The 23,196-nt window shown below is 51.0% G+C and overlaps 1 protein-coding gene across 2 annotated transcripts; it reads right to left on the bottom strand.

Moving 5' to 3' along the window:
- Positions 1 to 2,198: 2,198 nt before the first annotated feature.
- LOC147975106 (uncharacterized) lies at positions 2,199 to 21,309 on the bottom strand. Of its 2 annotated transcripts, XM_087517984.1 has the most exons (4): positions 16,322 to 21,307; positions 4,498 to 4,557; positions 4,065 to 4,331; positions 2,199 to 3,980 (listed from the first exon to the last, which is right to left on the bottom strand). In XM_087517984.1, exons 1-4 carry the CDS (start codon positions 16,413 to 16,415, stop codon positions 3,874 to 3,876), a joined length of 528 nt encoding a protein of 175 aa, XP_087374110.1. In that variant the 5' UTR covers positions 16,416 to 21,307; the 3' UTR covers positions 2,199 to 3,873. The 2 variants fall into 2 exon arrangements, with proteins under 2 accessions (XP_087374110.1, XP_087374109.1); XM_087517983.1 differs by having other exon boundaries at positions 3,874 to 4,331; positions 16,322 to 21,309.
- Between the last annotated feature and the right edge of the window lie 1,887 nt (positions 21,310 to 23,196).

Genomic DNA, 23,196 nt, shown 5'->3' with positions numbered 1-23,196 from the left:
CTACCGCCTCATGAAGAAGAGCACTCACTTCGAGTGGAACGACCAGGCCGACCAAGCTTTTCACGAGCTGAAGAAGATGCTGACCACGCCGCCCGTCCTAGCGGCGCCGACTGAGAAAGAGCCCATGCTCCTTTACATTGCCGCAACCAGCCGGGTGGTCAGCACCGTCATCGTAGTCCAACGCCCAGAAGAAGGCCGAGCCCAGCCGGTCCAGAGGCCGGTGTATTATTTGAGCGAGGTGCTGTCCGCTTCAAAGCAGAACTACCCGCACTACCAGAAGATGTGTTACAGTGTGTACTTCACCACCAAGAAGCTGAAGCCCTACTTTCAAGAGCATCCCGTCACGGTCGTATGCACCGCCCCGCTAGCCGAGATCATAGGCAGCCGGGACGCATCCGGCCGGGTGGCAAAATGGGCCATCGAGCTAGCCCCTTACACAATCTTCTACCAGCCCCACACCGCCATCAAGTTCCAAGCACTGGCCGACTTCCTCGTCGACTGGGCCGAGACCCAGTACCTGCCGCCGGCTCCCGACTCCACCCATTGGCGCATGCACTTTGACGGGTCCAAGATGCGCACCGGCTTGGGAGCCGGCGTCGTCCTTACCTCTCCCAAAGGCGACAAGCTCAGATACACGCTGCAGATTCACTTTGCCGCCTCCAACAATATAGCCGAGTACGAGGCACTCATACACGGGCTCCGGCTTGCCAAGGAACTCGGCATCCGCCGGATCCTATGTTATGGCGACTCAGACTTGGTGGTTCAGCAATCATCCGGCGACTGGGACGCCAAGGACGGAAATATGGCAAGCTACCGCTTCCTGGTTCAACAACTCAGCGGATACTTTGAAGGATGCGAGTTCCTCCACGTACCGCGAGCCGACAACGAGCCAGCCGATGCCCTGGCTCGAATAGGCTCCACTCGGCAAGCAATACCAACCAGCGTCGCTCTACAACGCCTCCTCAAGCCGTCCATCAAGCCGTCTCCAGAGTCCGATTCCATCTTCGTACCGCCTGACCCCGACGCGACCGGGTCCGGCTCGAAGAACCAAGCAGGCGACCCCGGGACTTCAGTAGTCGGCCCGGGGACTTCGGCAACCGGCTCAGGGACTGCCACACCCGGCTCGGGGACTGCAGTAGCCGGCCTGGGGACTGCACCAACACAACAGCCGGCGGCCGACTCCAGCATTTCACCACCCAGACCGCCCACCCTGGTGGCAGTAGCCACATTGGCAGTAGGAGAAGTCGCAGCTCCGTCATGGGCTCAGTCCATCCTCAACTTCCTAGTAAACCAAGATCTGCCGGCTGACGAAACAGAGGCAAGACAAGTCCAACATCGAGCCGGAGCATACACAATCGTCAACAGAGAACTCGTCAAGCGCAGTGTCACTGGAGTCCTCCAACGGTGCGTCGAGCAAGAGAAGGGCATTGCAATCCTCAGAGACATTCACCAAGGAGAATGCGGCCACCATGCGGCTTCAAGATCACTCGTCACCAAAGCTTTCCTCCATGGTTTCTTCTGGCCGACTGCTTTGGATGACGCCAAAGAATTAGTTAAATATTGCAAAGGGTGCCAACTCTTCAGCTCCAAGCAACACATGCCGGCTTCGGCACTCAAGACCATTCCCCTCACCTGGCCCTTCGCCGTTTGGGGACTGGACATGGTGGGCCCATTCAAGACGGCGCGCGGCGGCATGACGCATTTGCTCGTCGCCGTGGACAAATTCACCAAGTGGATTGAGGCAAAGCCGATCAAGAAGCTGAATGGGCCGACTGCTGTGACATTCATCGCAGACATAACAACTCGGTACGGCGTGCCACACAGCATCGTCACCGACAATGGCACGAATTTTGCCAAAGGAGCCTTGGCACGTTTCTGCGCAGCCCAAGGTATCCGGCTGGACTTAGCGTCCGTCGCCCACCCACAGTCAAACAGCCAGGTCGAGCGAGCCAACGGCCTCATCCTCTCCAGCATCAAGCCCCGACTGGTCGTACCACTGGAGCGTTCAGCCGGCTGTTGGCTCGATGAGCTACCGGCTATCCTCTGGAGTCTGCGCACTACCCCAAACAAGTCAACCGGCTTCACTCCTTTCTTCCTCGTGTACGGTGCCGAGGCGATCATCCCAACCGACATCGAGTTCGACTCGCCCCGGGTAACCATGTACACGGAGGCGGAGGCCAAGGAAGCACGATAAGACGGCGTCGACCTGCTGGAAGAAGGCCGGCTGTTAGCCCTCAGCCGGTCTGCCATCTACCAGCAGGGTTTGCGCCGCTACCACAGTCGGAAGGTCAGGCCAAGATCTTTCCAAGAGGGCGATCTTGTGCTCCGGCTGATCCAGCGAACAGCCGGCCAGCACAAGCTCTTGGCCCCTTGGGAGGGCCTCTTCGTCATCAGCAGAGCCTTAGGCAACGACTCCTACTACCTGATCGACGCGCAGAAGCCGAAGGCACGAAAGAGAGACGACTCCGGCAAGGAGTCGGAACGACCATGGAACGCCAACCTCCTTCGAAGATTTTACAGTTGAAATGCAGTATGTATCACGCTAACTTTTGTACTAAATACGAGACAATAGCCCCCCCCGAGGAGGGCTTGGGGACTGCCATCTTTTATCTATGAATGAAAAGTATCATGCTTATGACCTTGTCATTTCATTTACTTGTTCCGTCCGGCACCGGGTTCGACTAGTCGGCCCGAGGACTGGCCGACTGGAGTTATATTAGAAGTCCTACCCGCGGTCAGACAAGTAGTGTGCCGACACCCAGGCTTAGCTCTTGCCAAAGTCGCAGTTCGAAGAACCGGCTGTCCGGCTGGCAAGAGTCAAAAGCAGGAAAGGATGCCCACACGAAAAATGGCCAGGGACCAACGGACTAATATAACGAAAGCCGGTTTGCCGCCTACCACCGACCGACTACCAAAGTAGCCGGCCGGCCGGTTTCCATTCACTTCACTTCAATCCAAGAAAGCTCGAGTACTTGCCTCCCCAAAGAGGGAAGGCGGCAAAGGAAAAGGCCTAAGGATAAAAAGCATACGCGAATGGAAACCAAACATGCACATAATAATATTTACATAAAAGACCTCCAAGAGGCCAGCATTCAACATAGTTTGGATACACCCCCAGTGGGTGGAACTGCGAAAGCTTAATAAAGATTGTTCAAAAGGCAACAAGCAGGAAAAATAAGGACGGTAGGTCAAGCTGGCGGAGCGACCAACGAGCCGGGCTGGTCGGCGGAGACGGTTGTGCCGGCTGAAGGAGTGGCCGGCTGGCGAACCTCGGCTTGATCACCGCCTCCCGCAGAGGGCGCACTTCCACGCGCCTCGTTGCTGGAGGCACGATCAGCCTGAGGCCGGCCGGTTGTTCCACTAGCCGGCTCGACGTCTTCACCGTCCTCTTCTTCGTCATCCTCGCCCTCGTCGCTGGAGGCGATCTCCTCTGCCGAGTCCTCGCCCACCGCCGGGTTCAGCCAGAACCACTCCTCCGGCTGGGCAACGCCGTCATCATTGATTTCAGGTGCAAAAACGCTGATGTCGGTGCACTCGGCGATCGTCGAAGCACGCTGGGCGATAGCCGGCCGCACCTCCTCCAGCTCCGCGTCGGCCTCCAGCCGCCAAGTGCGCAGCTGGTCCAGGTTCAGCCCTGGGTACCAAGCTCGAACGAACTCCAACGTCCGCCCGGCTCCAAGACGGGCCGCCGACGTCTTCCAAGCTTCAAAGCGACCGACTGCGACCTCCAGCCAGTCGGCAGTCCGGCTTGGGATGCGGGGGATCGTCTCGCCGGGCCAGAGGGCGGCCAACACCTATGCCCCGGCACGTTGGAGCCGGCGAAGCATCCGGTGAGCCGGCTGCAGCCGCGCTTGGACAGCCAAGAGCTGCTCCTCAAGCGTCCGATTCGCGTCCGGCGCGATGTTGACCCCCGCCTGACGGCGGCTCGCGATGGGCCTCGATGGTTTGGGCGGCGAAGGCGGAGTAGCCGGGAAAGTAGTCTGCACAAGAAAATAGGCAGCAGCACAAGTCAGGCCAAAAACCAGGCGGCAAGGGGCAGGAGAGGAGCGAGGAAGGCGGCTTACCGTCGATCAAGTCCTCGATGCGGCCGAAGCCTTCATCCAGCACTCGTCGGGTCTCAGCCCAGCTCGCCGCCTCGGTCTCAAACTCTGCCTTCAGGGCGGCCTCGCTATCCTGCGCTTTCTGCAGGGCCGCCTTGTGGCTTTTCTCTTGGTCAGCCAGCTTCTTGGCCAGGCGGTCACGCTCCTGGACCAAGGCAGCGTACTCAGCATCCTTGGTACGAAGGGCGGCCTGCGCTTCGCCGAGCTCCCTCCTCAAGTCGGCGTTGGCCCCTGAAAGCATGAAAGACGAAAGAAAGAGAAGAAAAAAACCAATAAGGAAAAATTCGTCAAGGAAGATCCGACCTGACTGCTCAGCAGTCGGCCTGAATCTCGGGGACTACACCTAGTGGGTGCGCTGACGCGCCCCCACAGGAGACAGACAAGATCAAGCACTTACTTCGGCTGTTGGCCAGGTCATCGGTCTTCCGACCCAACTCCTGAGTGAAGGAAATATGCCCTAGAGGCAATAATAAAGTTATTATTTATTTCCTTATATCATGATAAAAGTTTATTATTCATGCTAGAATTGTATTAACCGGAAACATAATACATGTGTGAATACATAGACAAACAGAGTGTCACTAGTATGCCTCTACTAGACTAGCTTGTTAATCAAAGATGGTTATGTTTCCTAACCATGGACAAAGAGTTGTCATTTGATTAACAGGATCACATCATTAGTTGAATGATCTGATTGACATGACCCATTCCATTAGCTTAGCACCCGATCGTTTAGTATGTTGCTATTGCTTTCTTCATGACTTATACATGTTCCTATGACTATGAGATTATGCAACTCCCGTTTGCCAGAGGAACACTTTGTGTGCTACCAAACGTCACAACATAACTGGGTGATTATAAAGGAGCTCTACAGGTGTCTCCAAAGGTACAAGTTGGGTTGGCGTATTTCGAGATTAGGATTTGTCACTCCGATTGTCGGAGAGGTATCTCTGGGCCCTCTCGGTAATGCACATCACTTAAGCCTTGCAAGCATTGCAACTAATGAGTTAGTTGCGGGATGATGTATTACAGAACGAGTAAAGAGACTTGCCGGTAACGAGATTGAACTAGGTATGGGATACCGACGATCGAATCTCGGGGCAAGTAACATACCGATGACAAAGGGAACAACGTATGTTGTTATGCGGTCTGACCGATAAAAGATCTTCGTAGAATATGTAGGAGCCAATATGAGCATCCAGGTTCCGCTATTGGTTATTGACCGGAGACGTGTCTCGGTCATGTCTACATTGTTCTCGAACCCGTAGGTTCCGCACGCTTAAGGTTACGATGACAGTTATATTATGAGTTTATGCATTTTGATGTACCGAAGGTTGTTCGGAGTCCCGGATGTGATCACGGACATGACGAGAAGTCTCGAAATGGTCGAGACATAAAGATTGATATATTGGAAGCCTATGTTGGGATATCGGAAGTGTTCCGGGTGAAATCGGGATTTTACCGGAGTACCGGGAGGTTGCCGGAACCCCCCAGGAGCTATATGGGACTAAGTGGGCCTTAGTGGAAAAGAGAAGGAGCAGCCCAAGATGGGCCGCGCGCCCCTCCCCTCCCTTGGTCCGAATAGGACAAGGAGAGGGGGCCGGCCCCCCTCTCTCTTTTCCCCCCTCCGTGAATCCTATTCCAACTAGGATTGGGGGGGGGGGAATCCTACTCCCAAAGGGAGTAGGACTCCTCCTGGCGCGCCTCTCCTAGGCCGGCCGCACCCCCCCCCTTGAGCCTTTATATACGGAGGCAGGGGCACCCTAGAGAAACACAAGTTGATCCACGTGATCATATTCTTAGCCGTGTGCGGTGCCCCCTTCCACCATAGTCCTCGATAATATTGTAGCGGTGCTTAGACGAAGCCCTGCTGCAGTAGTACATCAAGATCGTCACCACGCCGTCGTGCTGACGGAACTCTTCCCCGACACTTTGCTGGATCGGAGTCCGGGGATCGTCATCGAGCTGAACGTGTGCTAGAACTCGGAGGTGCCGTAGTTTCGGTGCTTGATCGGTCGGGCCGTGGAGACGTACGACTACATCAACCAAACGCTTCCGTTGTCGATCTACAAGGGTACGTAGATCATTCTCTCCCCTCTCGTTGCTATGCATCACCATGATCTTGCGTGAGCGTAGGAAATTTTTTGAAATTACTACAAAACCCAACAGTGGCATCCGAGCCTAGGTTTTATATGTTGATGTTATATGCACGAGTAGAACACAAGTGAGTTGTGGGCGATATAAGTCATACTGCTTACCAGCATGTCATACTTTGGTTCGGCGGTATTGTTGGACGAAGCGGCCCGGACCGACATTACGCGTACGCTTACGCGAGACCGGTTCTCCCGACGTGCTTTGCACATAGGTGGCTTGCGGGTGACAGTTTCTCCAACTTTAGTTGAACTGAGTGTGGCTACGCCCAGTCCTTGCGAAGGTTAAAACAGCACCAACTTGACAAACTATCGTTGTGGTTTTTGATGCGTAGGTAAGATTGGTTCTTGCTTAAGCCCATAGCAGCCACGTAAAACATGCAACAACAAAGTAGAGGACGTCTAACTTGTTTTTGCAGGGCATATTGTGATGTGATATGGTCAAGACATGATGCTAAATTTTATTGTATGAGATGATCATGTTTTGTAACCGAGTTATCGGCAACTGGCAGGAGCCATATGGTTGTCGCTTTATTGTATGCAATGCAATCGCGCTGTAATGCTTTACTTTATCACTAAGCGGTAGCGATAGTCGTGGAAGCATAAGATTGGCGAGACGACAACGATGCTACGATGGAGATCAAGGTGTCACGCCGGTGACGATGGTGATCATGACGGTGCTTCGGAGATGGAGATCACAAGCACAAGATGATGATGGCCATATCATATCACTTATATTGATTGCATGTGATGTTTATCTTTTATGCATCTTATCTTGCTTTGATTGACGGTAGCATTATAAGATGATCTCTCACTAAATTATCAAGAAGTGTTCTCCCTGAGTATGCACCGTTGCGAAAGTTCTTCGTGCTGAGACACCATGTGATGATCGGGTGTGATAGGCTCTACGTTCAAATACAACGGGTGCAAAACAGTTGCACACGCGGAATACTCAGGTTATACTTGACGAGCCAAGCATATACAGATATGGCCTCGGAACACGGAGACCGAAAGGTCGAGCGTGAATCATATAGTAGATATGATCAACATAGTGATGTTCACCAATGAAACTACTCCATCTCACGTGATGATCGGACATGGTTTAGTTGATTTGGATCACGTAATCACTTAGAGGATTAGAGGGATATCTATCTAAGTGAGAGTTCTTTAAGTAATATGATTAATTGAACCTAAATTTATCATGAACTTAGTACCTGATAGTATCTTGCTTGTTTATGTATGATTGTAGATAAATGGCCCGTGCTGTTGTTCCGTTGAATTTTAATGCGTTCCTTGAGAAAGCAAAGTTGAAAGATGATGGTAGCAATTACACGGACTGGGTCCGTAACTTGAGGATTATCCTCATTGCCGCACAGAAGAATTACGTCCTGGAAGCACCGCTGGGTGCTAGGCCTGCTGCTGGAGCAACACCAGATGTTGTGAACGTCTGGCAGAGCAAAGCTGATGAGTACTCGATAGTTCAGTGTGCCATGCTTTACGGCTTAGAACCGGGACTTCAACGACGTTTTGAACGTCATGGAGCATATGAGATGTTCCAGGAGTTGAAGTTAATATTTCAAGCAAATGCCCGGATTGAGAGATATAAAGTCTCCAATAAGTTCTATAGCTGCAAGATGGAGGAGAACAGTTCTGTCAGTGAGCATATACTCAAAATGTCTGGGTATAATAATCACTTGATTTAGATGGGAGTTAATCTTCCAGATGATTGCGTCATTGACAGAATTCTCCAATCACTGCCACCAAGCTACAAGAGCTTCGTGATGAACTATAATATGCAAGGGATGAATAAGACTATTCCCGAGCTCTTCGCAATGCTGAAGGCTGCGGAGGTAGAAATCAAAAAGGAGCATCAAGTGTTGATGGTCAACAAGACCACTAGTTTCAAGAAAAAGGGCAAAGGGAAGAAGAAGGGGAACTTCAAGAAGAACAGCAAGCAAGTTGCTGCTCAAGAGAAGAAACCCAAGTCTGGACCTAAGCCTGAAACTGAGTGCTTCTACTGCAAGCAGACTGGTCACTGGAAGCGGAACTGCCCCAAGTATTTCGCGGATAAGAAGGATGGCAAGGTGAACAAAGGTATATGTGATATACATGTTATTGATGTGTACCTTACTAATGCTCGCAGTAGTACCTGGGTATTTGATACTGGTTCTGTTGCTAATATTTGCAACTCGAAACAGGGACTACGGATTAAGCGGAGATTGGCTAAGGACGAGGTGACGATGCGCGTGGGAAACGGTTCCAAAGTCGATGTGATCGCAGTCGGCATGATACCTCTACATCTACCTTTGGGATTAATATTAGACCTAAATAATTGTTATTTGGTGCCAGCGTTAAGCATGAACATTATATCTGGATCTTGTTTGATGCGAGACGGTCATTCATTTAAATCAGAGAATAATGGTTGTTCTATTTATATGAGTAATATCTTTTATGGTCATGCACCCTTGAAGAGTGGTCAGTTTTTGATGAATCTCGATAGTAGTGATACACATATTCATAATGTTGAAGCCAAAAGATGCAGAGTTGATAATGATAGTGCAACTTATTTGTGGCACTGCCGTTTAGGTCATATCGGTGTAAAGCGCATGAAGAAACTCCATACTGATGGACTTTTGGAACCACTTGATTATGAATCACTTGGTACTTGCGAACCGTGCCTCATGGGCAAGATGACTAAAACACCGTTCTCCGGTACTATGGAGAGAGCAACATATTTGTTGGAAATCATACATACAGATGTATGTGGTCCGATGAATATTGAGGCTCGTGGCGGATATCGTTATTTTCTCACCTTCACAGATGACTTAAGCAGATATGGGTATATCTACTTAATGAAACATAAGTCTGAGACATTTGAAAAGTTCAAAGAATTTCAGAGTGAAGTTTAAAATCATCGTAACAAGAAAATAAAGTTTCTACGATCTGATCGTGGAGGAGAATATTTGAGTTACGAGTTTGGTGTACATTTGAAACAATGCGGAATAGTTTCGCAACTCACGCCACCCGGAACACCACAGCGTAATGGTGTGTCCGAACGTCGTAATCGTACTTTACTAGATATGGTGCGATCTATGATGTCTCTTACTGATTTACCGCTATCGTTTTGGGGTTATGCTTTGGAGACGGCCGCATTCACGTTAAATAGGGCACCATCAAAATACGTTGAGACGACGCCTTATGAACTATGGTTTGGCAAGAAACCAAAGTTGTCGTTTCTGAAAGCTTGGGGCTGCGATGCTTATGTGAAAAAGCTTCAACCTGATAAGCTCGAACCCAAATCGGAGAAATGTGTCTTCATAGGATATCCAAAGGAGACTATTGGATACACCTTCTATCACAGATCCGAAGGCAAGACTTTTGTTGCTAAGTTCGGAAACTTTCTAGAGAAGGAGTTTCTCTCGAAAGAAGTGAGTGGGAGGAAAGTAGAACTTGATGAGGTAACTGTACCTGCTCCCTTATTGGAAAGTAGTGCATCACAGAAAACTGTTTCTGTGACACCTACACCAATTAGTGAGGAAGCTAATGATAATGATCATGAAACTTCAGAACAAGATACTACTGAACCTCGTAGATCAACCAGAGTAAGATCCGCACCAGAGTGGTACGGTAATCCTGTTCTGGAAGTCATGCTACTAGATCATGATGAATCTACCAACTATGAAGAAGCGATGGTGAGCCCAGATTCCGCAAAATGGCTTGAAGCCATGAAATCTGAGATGGGATCCATGTATGAGAACAAAGTGTGGACTTTGGTTGACTTGCCCAATGATCGGCAAGCAATTGAGAATAAATGGATCTTCAAGAAGAAGACTGACACCGACGGTAATATTACTGTCTACAAAGCTTGACTTGTCGCAAAAGGGTTTCGGCAAGTTCAAGGGATTGACTACGATGAGACCTTCTCACCCGTAGCGATGCTTAAGTCTGTCCGAATCATGTTAGCAATTGCCGCATTTTATGATTATGAAATTTGGCAGATGGATGTCAAAACTGCATTCCTGAATGGATTTCTGGAAGAAGAGTTGTATATGATGCAACCAGAGGGTTTTGTCGATCCAAAGGGAGCTAACAAAGTGTGCAAGCTCCAGCGATCCATTTATGGACTGGTGCAAGCCTCTCGGAGTTGGAATAAACGCTTTGATAGTGTGATTAGAGCATTTGGTTTTATTCAGACTTTTGGAGAAGCCTGTATTTACAAGAAAGTGAGTGGGAGCTCTGTAGCATTTCTGATATTATATGTGGATGACATATTACTGATTGGAAATGATATAGAATTTCTGGATAGCATAAAGGGATACTTGAATAAGAGTTTTTCGATGAAAGACCTTGGTGAAGCTGCTTACATATTAGGCATAAAGATCTATAGAGATAGATCAAGACATTTAATTGGACTTTCACAAAGCACATACCTTGACAAGATTTTGAAGAAGTTCAAAATGGATCAAGCAAAGAAAGGGTTCTTGCCTGTGTTACAAGGTGTGAAGTTGAGTCGGACTCAATGCCCGACCACTGCAGAAGATAGAGAGAAGATGAAAGATGTTCCCTATGCTTCAGCCATAGGCTCTATCATGTATGCAATGCTGTGTACCAGACCTGATGTGTGCCTTGCTATAAGTCTAGCAGGGAGGTACCAAAGTAATCCAGGAGTGGATCACTGGACAGCGGTCAAGAACATCCTGAAGTACCTGAAAAGGACTAGGGATATGTTTCTCGTATATGGAGGTGACAAAGAGCTCATCATAAACGGTTACATTGATGCAAGCTTTGACACTGATCCGGACGATTCTAAATTGCAAACCGGATACGTGTTTACATTAAACGGTGGAGCTATCAGTTGGTGCAGTTCTAAACAAAGCGTCGTGGCGGGATCTACGTGTGAAGAGGAATACATAGCTGCTTCGGAAGCAGCAAATGAAGGAGTCTGGATGAAGGAGTTCATATCCGATCTAGGTGTCGTACCTAGTGCATCGGGTCCAATGAAAATCTTTTGTGACAATACTGGTGCAATTGCCTTGGCGAAGGAATCCAGATTTCACAAGAGAACCAAGCACATCAAGAGACGCTTCAATTCCATTCGGGATCTAGTCCAGGTGGGTGACATAGAGATTTGCAAGATACATACGGATCTGAATGTTGCAGACCCGTTGACTAAGCCTCTTCCACCAGCAAAACATGATCAGCACCAAGGCTCCATGGGTTTTAGAATCATTACTGTGTAATCTAGATTATTGACTCTAGTGCAAGTGGGAGACTGAAGGAAATATGCCCTAGAGGCAATAATAAAGTTATTATTTATTTCCTTATATCATGATAAAAGTTTATTATTCATGCTAGAATTGTATTAACCAGAAACATAATACATGTGTGAATACATAGACAAACAGAGTGTCACTAGTATGCCTCTACTAGACTAGCTTGTTAATCAAAGATGGTTATGTTTCCTAACCATGGACAAAGAGTTGTCATTTGATTAACAGGATCACATCATTAGTTGAATGATCTGATTGACATGACCCATTCCATTAGCTTAGCACCCGATCGTTTAGTATGTTGCTATTGCTTTCTTCATGACTTATACATGTTCCTATGACTATGAGATTATGCAACTCCCGTTTGCCAGAGGAACACTTTGTGTGCTACCAAACGTCACAACGTAACTGGGTGATTATAAAGGAGCTCTACAGGTGTATCCAAAGGTACATGTTGGGTTGGCGTATTTCGAGATTAGGATTTGTCACTCCGATTGTCGGAGAGGTATCTCTGGGCCCTCTCGGTAATGCACATCACTTAAGCCTTGCAAGCATTGCAACTAATGAGTTAGTTGCGGGATGATGTATTATAGAACGAGTAAAGAGACTTGCCGGTAACGAGATTGAACTAGGTATGGGATACCGACGATCGAATCTCGGGCAAGTAACATACCGATGACAAAGGGAACAACGTATGTTGTTATGCGGTCCGATCGATAAAAGATCTTCGTAGAATATGTAGGAGCCAATATGAGCATCCAGGTTCCGCTATTGGTTATTGACCGGAGACGTGTCTCGGTCATGTCTACATTGTTCTCGAACCCGTAGGGTCCGCACGCTTAAGGTTACGATGACAGTTATATTATGAGTTTATGCATTTTGATGTACCGAAGGTTGTTCGGAGTCCCGGATGTGATCACGGACATGACGAGAAGTCTCGAAATGGTCGAGACATAAAGATTGATATATTGGAAGCCTATGTTTGGATATCGGAAGTGTTCCGGGTGAAATCGGGATTTTACCGGAGTACCGGGAGGTTACCGGAACCCCCCGGGAGCTATATGGGACTAAGTGGGCCTTAGTGGAAAAGAGAAGGAGCAGCCCAAGATGGGCCGCGCGCCCCTCCCCTCCCTTGGTCCGAATAGGACAAGGAGAGGGGGCCGGCCCCCCTCTCTTTTTCCCCCCTCCGCGAATCCTATTCCAACTAGGATTGAGGGGGGGGGGGGGAATCCTACTCCCAGAGGGAGAGGGAGTAGGACTCCTCCTGGCACGGCTCTCCTAGGCCGGCCGCACCCCCCCCCCCTTGAGCCTTTATATACGGAGGCAGGGGCACCCCAGAGAAATACAAGTTGATCCACGTGATCATATTCTTAGCCGTGTGCGGTGCCCCCTTCCACCATAGTCCTCGATAATATTGTAGCGGTGCTTAGGCGAAGCCCTGCTGCAGTAGTACATCAAGATCGTCAACACGCCGTCGTGCTGACGGAACTCTTCCCCGACACTTTGCTGGATCGGAGTCCGGGGATCGTCATCGAGATGAACGTGTGCTAGAACTCGGAGGTGCCGTAGTTTCGATGCTTGATCGGTCGGGCCGTGGAGACGTACGACTACATCAACCAAACGCTTCCGTTGTCGATCTACAAGGGTACGTAGATCATACTCTCCCCTCTCGTTGCTATGCATCACCATGATCTTGCGTGAGCGTAGGAAATTTTTTGAAATTACTTTGAAACCCAACACTGAGCCTGGGAGTTGAAGGCGGCAGCACGGGAGTTATGATATTCCTGGAAGTTCAGACAGGAAGAAAAAATAAGGTAGTCGTCAAGAAAGATCCGACCCGACTGCTCAGCAGTCGGCCCGAATCTCGGGGACTACACCCAGTGGGTGCGCTGACGCGCCCCCACGGAAGAAATCAAGAGACCAAAGCGGCCAAGAATGAAAGACTCACCCGGATGGCGGCCCGCGTCGACAGGAACTCCTGGGTGTACTGCTGCAGCAGGGTGGCCTGAGCTTGAAGCCGGCTCCGGACCTCTTGAGCCGCCACATTCAGCTCACCAGTCCCCCCGCTGGGAGTCCACTCGGACGTGGCGGTGCTGGCCGCCTCCAGAGCCTCCGCCGACTGGCCGGCGCCCGCAACTCGGCGCGACTCCGGCGGAGCGGCGCCTCCCCCTGCGCGCCGACGTGTCACCGGCTGCACCTCGAAGCCGGCTCCGTCCTCCGGCTCACCCCCGGCCGGCTCCTCTGGCGCCGCTGACGGTTGGCCGCCTTGGCCCACTCCGGTTGGCGCTGCCGGCGGCGCTCTCCCCGCGAAGACCACGAGGTCCTCCCTCCTCTCCATCAGCGGCGGGTCTTGGACGATTTCCTCCGCCAGGGGCAATGGGGTGTCAGGGGCCACGGCTCGGAGGGGAATGGCGAGCAGCGGAGGCTGGTTACGCGAACCCTCTGCCTCTGTTTCCGCGGTCGCCGCCTCCGCCTGGGCCTTGGCTGCCGCGTCGGCCTGCTCCCTCGCCGCCTGGGCGGCCGCTTTTTCCGCCGCCTCACGCTCCTCCCGCGCCTCACGGGCGTTCCGCTTCGTGGCCTCCCTGAGGTCGGCGCGGGGGTCCACGCGGCGGGAGCCCGAAGACCCTTTAGTCGGCCCAACTACGGAGCCGCCCGGACCCCGCTCAAGGGAAAACGGCGCCCTGTCCAGCGAGCGAGAGAAGGTTGGGAAGAATGCTCAAACAGGAGAGAACGATGAAAAGCATGCGACCAGGCAATCGACGACTTACGCTGAGACTGCCTGAGGCTGCTTCACCGCCTTGCGGAAGCGGGCCGCTTTCGCGGCCGCCTCATCTCGTTTGGTCGCCGCGGTGGAGGCTTTGGACTTCTTCGGCCGACTACCGAAGAGGATTGACGCGGCCCGGCGCTTCTGTGCGCCGCCGCTGGCAGCCGGCGCGGTGGACAAGCCCGCGCCCTGATGGTCGGCCGCCGGCTGGCGACGCGGGGCGACTTCGGCTTCAGCATCATCCGGCCAGTCCTCAAAGCTGGCGGTAAGCCCTGTGCCTCCGGGCTCGGCGTCGTCCCCCACGACGACGTCTTCCATGGCGGCCGCCCCCAAATCCGAGTTGTCGACGTCGTCCACCGTGCGGTCGGGGACGTACTGGCATTCTATCCCTGCTGCCCCGGTCGTTGGCGGAAGAAGGGGGTTCTGCTAAGAAGAACCGACCGATCAGAAGCCGGCCATCATAAAGCCGGCTACCAACCAAAAGAAGAAAGAGAGGAAAGCTTACCACGGGCAGAGGGTTGGCGCGAGAATACGGCACCTTGCCGTATCGCCAGTCCTCGGCGAGCTTGCAATTGGAGATATAATTTACCATGTACGACACCTCCGCATGAGGCATCTCCCTAGTGCTCAGCCGGCTTGGGTCGAAGCGGCCGCTCATCTGACACATCATGTGGGGCCGACTTTGGAGAGGAAGTATCCGGCGCTCCACGAAGGCGGCCACCAAGTCGGCCCCGCTCAGGCCTTCCGACTGGATCATCACCCGAAGCGGGAGACGGCAGCGTTCCCGGCCTAAGACAGTGACCTGGACCGGAAACTCCATGAGGGCTGCCTCCCAGCCGCCGGGCCGGCTACGTAAGCCGGCAGGTTGACGTGGTCTCCTTGCTGGGCGACGTTCTTCACGTAGAAGTACGACTTCTGCCAGATCTTCACCGACTGGATCAGGGGGATGGACGGGAATGGGTTGTTCTCGCCCGACCTCCTCATGGCGATGTAGGCCCCGCAGGGGGTGGGCACGCCTACGACGACGGTGCCGAGTTTGCTCTGGAAGAATTCCCCCCAGAGCTCCAGCGTGGGGAGCAGCCCCAAGAAACCTTCGCAGAGAGAGACGAAGGCCGACATCAGCATCACCGCGTTGGGCGTGAGGTGATGCGGCTGGAGATTGTAGAACTCGAGGAAGGAGCGCAGGAACCCGCTCGCCGGAAGGCCGAAGCCGCACAGGAAGTGCGAGCGAAAGACGACCCGCTCGCCCTCCTCCGGTGCCGGCGAGATCTCCGTCTCTGGCGCCAGGCGGACCCGCACGAGGTTGGCGTCGGGCAGGCGCCGAGTCTAGCGGAGGAACTCAACATGGTCCTCATGGACGTTGGAGCCATTCCACGAGCTCAACAGCGCCATGGGAGCAAGACGATGTGGCGGCGCGGCGGCGCTGAGACGGGAGGCTGCGGCGGCAACGAGAGGAAGAAAGGAGGACGAGAAGGGGCGGAGCGAGAGAGAGCGTGCGGACCTCTGTCTCTCCCCCTCACCCCCCTACTTATAGGCTCGCGTGGCGGAGCCGAGGAGGCGCGGCGTGGGGAAACGTGGGGACCGATCGTGCCCACTCCCCCACGTCCCGCGCTTACTGCGCCCTAACGGCGAAATAAAATCGCCACGGGAAGGCGAGCGATCCACCTGAGCCGCAGAAGATCAGCCTTCGGGCCGAGGCCTAGGAGTGGCGGGCCCGGGCCTGCGACGGCGTCCCGTCGCGCGCGTGCGCTGACAGGGTCTCGCTGCCACGTGGCCCGCGGGAGGGCCTGCAGTCAGCACGCGGGTCGACCACTTTCCCGCCTGCAAGTTGAAGTTTCTTGTTCCAACGGATCTCAGTTATTGGTTTTTTTCATCCAACAGTTTAATGTCATATCAACCAAGGTTTGTGCTCTACTTATGGAGGTAGCCAGTAGAAACTATTTGTGCATACAAGTGTTTTCCAAGCTATAACATTTTAATTTATGTTCCATTTTCATCCATCTACACATTTTAATTTCTGTGTGCAGAAAGAAATACCTTGATCACAATGCTCGGCGTAGAAAAAGTCATCATCATGTAGGTTGACATTGACATACTGTTCATCCAAATACTTCAGGCGCTGGACAAGCATATTGAACGAAGATCTTCACTTGATACCGGAGCAGCAAGCATATCTAAGAGAACAACACAGCATAATATAAGTCATTAAAATATGGCCAAAAGGTAACTCATGTGAGTCTAACCTCTTTAGCTAACAAAAGCTATTGTTCTACAGGGAAGAAAATAAGTCTACATATATGTGAGTCTCACCTCTTTACCTAAGATTTCATTGTTTTTTATCATGTTATGCCATATATCTTACAACCCCTTTGATCTCTGCAACAAAGTATCATAAACATTGTGTCGGAGTAAATAGCCATGGGTAGCCTAGCCGGCTTCCCCTGGCCCTTCTGAAAAAATTACGAGCCCGTCCGGCTCTCAAGAATCCAAGACATGGGGACGCCTTCCCCTTGCTGGCTGTCACCCAGGCCGGCTTTCGGAAGGCGGCCCGACTTTAGCCCTCATGAAGAAAGCCATGGGAGGGCCGACTTCGAGAAGCCGGCCGCGAGGAGGCCGACTCCAAGAAGCCGGCTCCCATAAAGCGGTCGAGACCGTACCCTCAAAGTTTGCATCCACCTAGCGGCGATGAGACGGGGCGTGGCTACAGTAAAGCCTGCCACCCCCAAATCCCGGAGCACGATCGGCACAGTGCGCTGTACGGGTGACCATGACCCGTCCGGCGCAACACTGTTGCCATGATGACCCTGATGCCATCCACGATGGGCTGCCAGTACAGCCCACGGGCGGTGGGCCCCTTCGGGCAGAGAGACACTCGAAGGCGGCCACGCCTCCCCCAGTTGGCCCAAGACAGAGCCGGCTCCCCGCAGCCGGCTTGCCGCCTCCCTCGAAGGAGACGCCCCATTAAGGAGACAAGACGCGGTGAGGCTACAGCGATCGCCCGCCGGGCGGCGGCACTGTAGCCACGCCTACCTCGACGAAGCCCACGTCACCAAGATAGAGCAACAGTAACCAGCCGCCGACCAGATCCTGGACAGCGGGGCCTACTTGTCGACCAAGGGGCCGGCAGCCGGCGGGACCCACCAGTCGGCGGGCCCCAGCAGCCGGCGCAGAAGCCGGCGAGCGCAGTCACGGACGGCTGGGCCCCGCGCCCAGTCGGATTACCATTGTACCCCCGGGGGTAGGCCTATATAAACCCCCCGGGGCACCCATGCAAAGGGTGGAACCCCCAGCTAGTTTTAGACACCACACAAGGAGAAGAAGCAGGCTAGCCGTGCCCTTCTTCCTCCTCCCACCGAACAGCTCAAGGAGCATTGTGTAGCTACTTGTCCATCTAGTGATCATGCGGAGACCCCGCAGAGCAGCAGTAGGGGTGTTATCTCCACGGAGAGCCCCGAAGCTGGGTAAGATTCGCCGGCGTGCATGTCTTCGCCTCATCCCGTTTCCAGGCACCGGCGACGTCTTACTGGCTCCCACAATGATAAGCCACCCGTTGGCATATGTCGCACCTACCACCCGACACATTGTTATAACAAAAAGGATGAAGTATTCCTTCTTTACTAACTGATTTTTTTTTCAACGGAGATTTACACTAAAATAATTGTACATCGTAAGACCTTCTTCACCAATGAATTTTACTTAACTCGACATATCTGAATTTTAAACGGAAAAATTTCAAAAGCAGGGATCTCTGCCAATGGGGACACGCATACTCCCCTGCACCTTACATCACATATTCCATGGCTGAAAATATTTGCAAGCATCGTCAGCATAGGGATTTCCATGCCTGAAGAAGCAATCATTAGTCAATAGGCGTGAGATTGAAAGCATGGCCTGAGTAAATGGTAGTCTTGTTTGACTACTATTTGTGAAGCACAATTTCAAAGGAAAAGGATAGGAAGATTAAGCAATCATTATTCAATGGGCATCTAACTGAAAGTACAGTTTGAGGGCACTAAAGCAGAACCAGATCATGCAGACATTAATTGGCTATTAGAGATTGGGAATGAACTTGCAAAAGAAAGCATACAGGTGAATAAGAAATTGTCAAAAAGCAGACACTACACTGTATACATGATTTAAACCAAGGAAAACAAAGTAAAATCATGTAGCTATCAGTTCGTTTTTAAAGATTGGTGCGTCGGCAAGCGATGTTGGTAAGAAGGTTACTGTAAGTTGAAAAGAATTCCACCCCTTGGTCACAAAAGCCTGTCTTTATCTCCATCTTTAACCTATGTGCAAATGAGTGATGAGTTTCATGTGAGCAGCGCTACACACAGTAGAATGAAAATTGGTAGATCCTAAAATGGAAGGAGCATAAGGCTTAAAAATCGATATCTAAATCTATAAAATGACTAAATGAGCATCATTCGAGGAATCACAACGACGGAGTATATGCGCCACTAACTGATGCCCCCGAGTCGTGATTTGAACATATGGAGGAAATAAGCAAGAGGAAATACATTTTAACTTGCTATAGCAAGCAAGAGGAATCATGACATATAGCAAGCAAGAGGAAATAAGCATCCGGTCATCAAAGATAACTGAGAATTACCCAATAAAAAAGACAATTGAGAATTTAAAAAAGAAAGAAAGAAAACACAGTTAGAGCACGGCAGCTGCGCTCTCGGGTGCCACGGCGTGCACGGTACACCACCACGGCGGTTGAGGGAGTAGGCGACCAACGGGTCCAACCCAGGCAGGGCAGCCCACGCCCGGCGGCCAACGCAACGCAACACACGCAACGCACGCGCGCGGCGACAGTTCCGCTCTCGCCCGGCCGCCCCGCTGCGGCCGCCCGGTGGTCTCCTCACTTTCCTTTGTCCGTCCGCTCTCTTTCCCAATCATTCCCCTTCGCCTCCCCCTCTCGCCATCGCTTCCTCCGCCAGCCCAGCCCAGCCACCCCGCCCTTGCACCGTGGGGTCCCCTACCCCCGTCCTCCACCTGCTCCGCTCCGCTGTGCGCACCCAACCCACGGCCCCGGGATCGGACCCCCGCCCCCAGATCCGCTCCGCGCATCCGACCTAGCTGTACCCTTGCTCCGCTCTTCGGCCGGGGAGCACCAGGAGCGGGCAAGGGCGAGGGGATGGAGGGCCTGGCGCAGCGCGCGGCGCTGCTGCGGGAGTCGCTCGGGAAGAGCCAGGCGGCCACCGACGCCGTCGTCTCCATCCTCGGCTCCTTCGACAGCCGCCTCTCCGCGCTCGACGCCGCCATGCGCCCCATCCAGCTCCGCACCCACGCCGTCCGCACCGCCCACGAGAACATCGACCACACCCTCCGCTCCGCCGACGTCATCCTCTCCCAGTTCAACCGCACAAGAGAGGTACTGTCTGTCCCCCCAACGATCCAGCCCCCTCCCCTCCCTGCCCGTCGGCGACGAGAAGGGGCCGCCGGCGAGGACGAGAGGGGGGCCGGCGGCGGCGGGCGAGAAGGGCGTGGGCGAGCAGCGGGCGGCGTGGGGCTGCGGCGGCCGAGAAGGGCGTGGGCGAGAAGGGCGTGGGTGTCGGGGCGTGGTGGAGAGGTTAGCGAGGGAGAGAGAGAAGCGTGCGAGAGAGAGGGGCGAGTGGTGGGGTACCGCGTTTGGTTAGCGACGGGGATTTCGTTAATGATGATTTTCGTTAACGGATGTTTTAAACAAGGGAGTACGTAGAACTCATTTAGATGAGACATAATTTGGTCTCATTCACTTGAAAAACAAGAACATATATCATTCACGTCAGCACACACATCTTATAGCATCTTATAGCATCACATTCAATGGCTATAAAAGATGAATGATACCAAATTATATCATCTAGATGAGTTCTAGCAAAACTGTTTAAACAATGGCATGCATGGTGGATAATTAAAGCGTAAAACACGTTTAGTATGTTGGAGGGATGTAGACCATCAGATTGCAGGTTTCAATAGATAGGATGATCTGGTTCTCCGCCCTCTCTTTCTTTATAGTGGTAGTAGATTCTCTCTCTCTCTCACGAACAAAACAGTCTTTTGTCCGCTTTATAAATATAAAGCCACACTACCGAATGATACATAATGCTAAGAAAACCCTCAAACATGCTGATAAAAGCACTACTATTCATCTCCAACAAAACCGCCTAGAATAAGCACAAGAGAGGCCAGACAACGCAAGACGCCATCAAGGCCACCGGCAACAAGTGAACACGTGACACCTAGAAAAAATCACTGGATTTCGTCACACCACCCCACCAAACTGTTGTCGGAGAGGACCCTCCGTCCTCTCGCTCCAGACCGAGGAGCGTTAACCGTCAAGCAGAAACGACCGAGAGAAGATTCCATCAAAAGTAAAAGATAGGTGCAAACATTAGTTGTCAGAACTGAGGTGTAGCTGGACGGAACTCTAAACCATCTCGAACATGCCCCAACGATCGAAAGACACCTACCCTCGCTACCGACACCCTCAAGAGGGTCACGATACAAAGCCCGCCGCCACTATGTCTGCCGAAGTGAACATGAATTTTCACCCTGAACGTTAGAAGGAGGAGAAAAGCCAAGGAGGCATCCCTAAGAGGATACCTCTTCAGACACCGGCACTAGCGGAGCCACGGCAAGGCCGATTGGGCCGTGGCCCACCCAGTGTTGGAGCAAAAAAAATTGCACTTAGCCGAGCGGCCCAGCCTAGAACTGCAGATCGTCGCCGTGCATCACTGTGAAGAGGAGCAGCCGCCAGTTGCTGCCACTGAGGCACACAATAGCTGCAGCGCTGGCTACCGGCTACCATCGCAGCGCGCAGTCACACATGGCACCTAGTGCTCCCAGCCTCCCATCAGTCCCATGGCCGTCGGTTCTGTGACTTTCAACAGTAACTCCACTTGCTTCGGGAGTGGAGTTGTGAAGTGGAGGTTCTCCGAACAGGCCTAAGTATTTGAAATTCACTTTCGCTTTGGTACAACTCTCCTAAACACATTACCCTCCACTCCAGGCCCGGCCCATTTGCTCTTTTTCTTCTCAGTTAAAAACTCAAAAAAAAGTGCAGCAAGGTGATTTGAATTCCTGCCCTCCCGATTGAGCGCAATTGTATTAACCAAGCGGGACAACTTACTCGACATGCCAAGTTTAGTTTAGTTTAGTTTTTTGAGAAAAACATGCCAAGTTTAGTTCTTTTATCTTCTTCAAATCAATGCTAAAAGCCTTTTGGGCCGGCCCATGTAAGGCGCGCTCAGTTTTCTTAATTTCGTTTTTCCTTTTTTTGTTTGTTTCTATTTTAAATAATTTTCTATTCCAAAAAGTTTCCAACTTTTAAAAAATTGTGCATTTTGAAAAAATGTTCAAGAAATCATAAAATGTTCATGGAATCAAAAAATGTTCACATATTTGGTGTTTTCAAAAAAAGATATGAAATTGAACAAATGTTAGGAATATCAAAAATTGTTCATGAATTTTTTATAATGTTCAAAAAAAATTCAAAATTGTTCATGAATTACAAAAATGTTTGCTGATTCAAAACATCTTCACATATTTTAAAAATATTCGTGCAAAACAAAAAAATGTTCACGCATTTTAAAAAGGTTTAAAAAACAACATACTCTCAGACGGGCCCTTCTCGCCTACCCGAACACTCAACATTGTATATTTTTGGACATCTTTCAAATGAGCCCAACTTTTGCAAGCAGGTTGGTATGCCCATGTTAGGTTTGGACGATTTCTCACACCGTATGCAAGTTGCGACACGTCCGACCATTTATCTGTCTTTTTTTTTATCAAGAAAGCACCCGAAAATGAAAATTTTCTCAGAAACTCAAACAACTTGGCATGGTGCCTTCAATTGGTCATATAACCTCATGGAAAACATTTCGGTTCAATGACGGATGCCAAAAGGCTCGCTCTCAAACGGACCCCTCTGGCCACCCGAACACTCTTCGTTGAACATGTTCTATTTTTGGACATGCATAAAATGACATTAATTTTTTCGGTAGGTGTGCATGCCCATGATAGGCATTCATGCCAGGTTTGAACGAATTCTGACACTGTATGCAAATTGTGTCACGTTCGGCTATTTATCGGCCATTTTCACTGATAAAACTCTAGAAAATGCTAAAATTATCGAAAACCCACAGAACTTTGCATGGTTCCTTTCATTGATCATATAAGCTCATGGAAAAAACATCGGTGTCATTCAACGGTTGCCAATTTTTTTTGCTCTCAAACAATCCTCTCGCTTACCCGAACACCCTCCATTGTACATGATATATTTTTGGACATGAATGAAATGACCCCAAATTTTGCCAGCACATGGGCTTGCCCATGGTAGACATTCTTTCCAGGTTCGACACCATATGCAAGGTGCGTCACGTCCGGCCAATTATCGGCCTTTTTTCACTTAGAAAACATCAGGAAATGCAAGATTTGTCGAAAACTAAAACATATTGGCATGATGGCTTTAATTGGTCATATAAGCTCATGAAAAAAATTGAATCATTTGAAGGATACCGAAAAATACACACTCTCAAACGGACCCTTCTTTTCTACATGAACACCCTTCATTAACCATGGTCTATTTTTTGACATGCATGAAATAACCCCAACTTTTTCCACCTGGGGCATGCCCATGGCAGGCATCCATATCATGTTTGAACGAATTCCAACATCTTATGCAAGTTGTGTCACGCTCAGACATTTATCAGCCTTTTTTTACCAAGAAAACTCTAGAAAATGCCAAACTTGTCGAAAACATGAACAACTTGGCATGGTGCGTTGAATTGGTGATATAAGTCTATGAAAAAAATTGGGGTCACTTCAAGGATGTCAAGAAACAACATACTGGCAAGCGGAGCCTTCTGGCCCTACCCGGGCACACTCCGTTTAAAATTGATCTAGTTTTGGACATTCTTAAA

Source organism: Triticum urartu, chromosome 4A, assembly GCF_056163025.1.
Source record: "Triticum urartu cultivar PI428250 chromosome 4A, HENAU_Tu73, whole genome shotgun sequence".
Classification (NCBI taxonomy): domain Eukaryota; kingdom Viridiplantae; phylum Streptophyta; class Magnoliopsida; order Poales; family Poaceae; genus Triticum; species Triticum urartu.
This window is presented reverse-complemented; position numbering and strand designations above follow the sequence as displayed.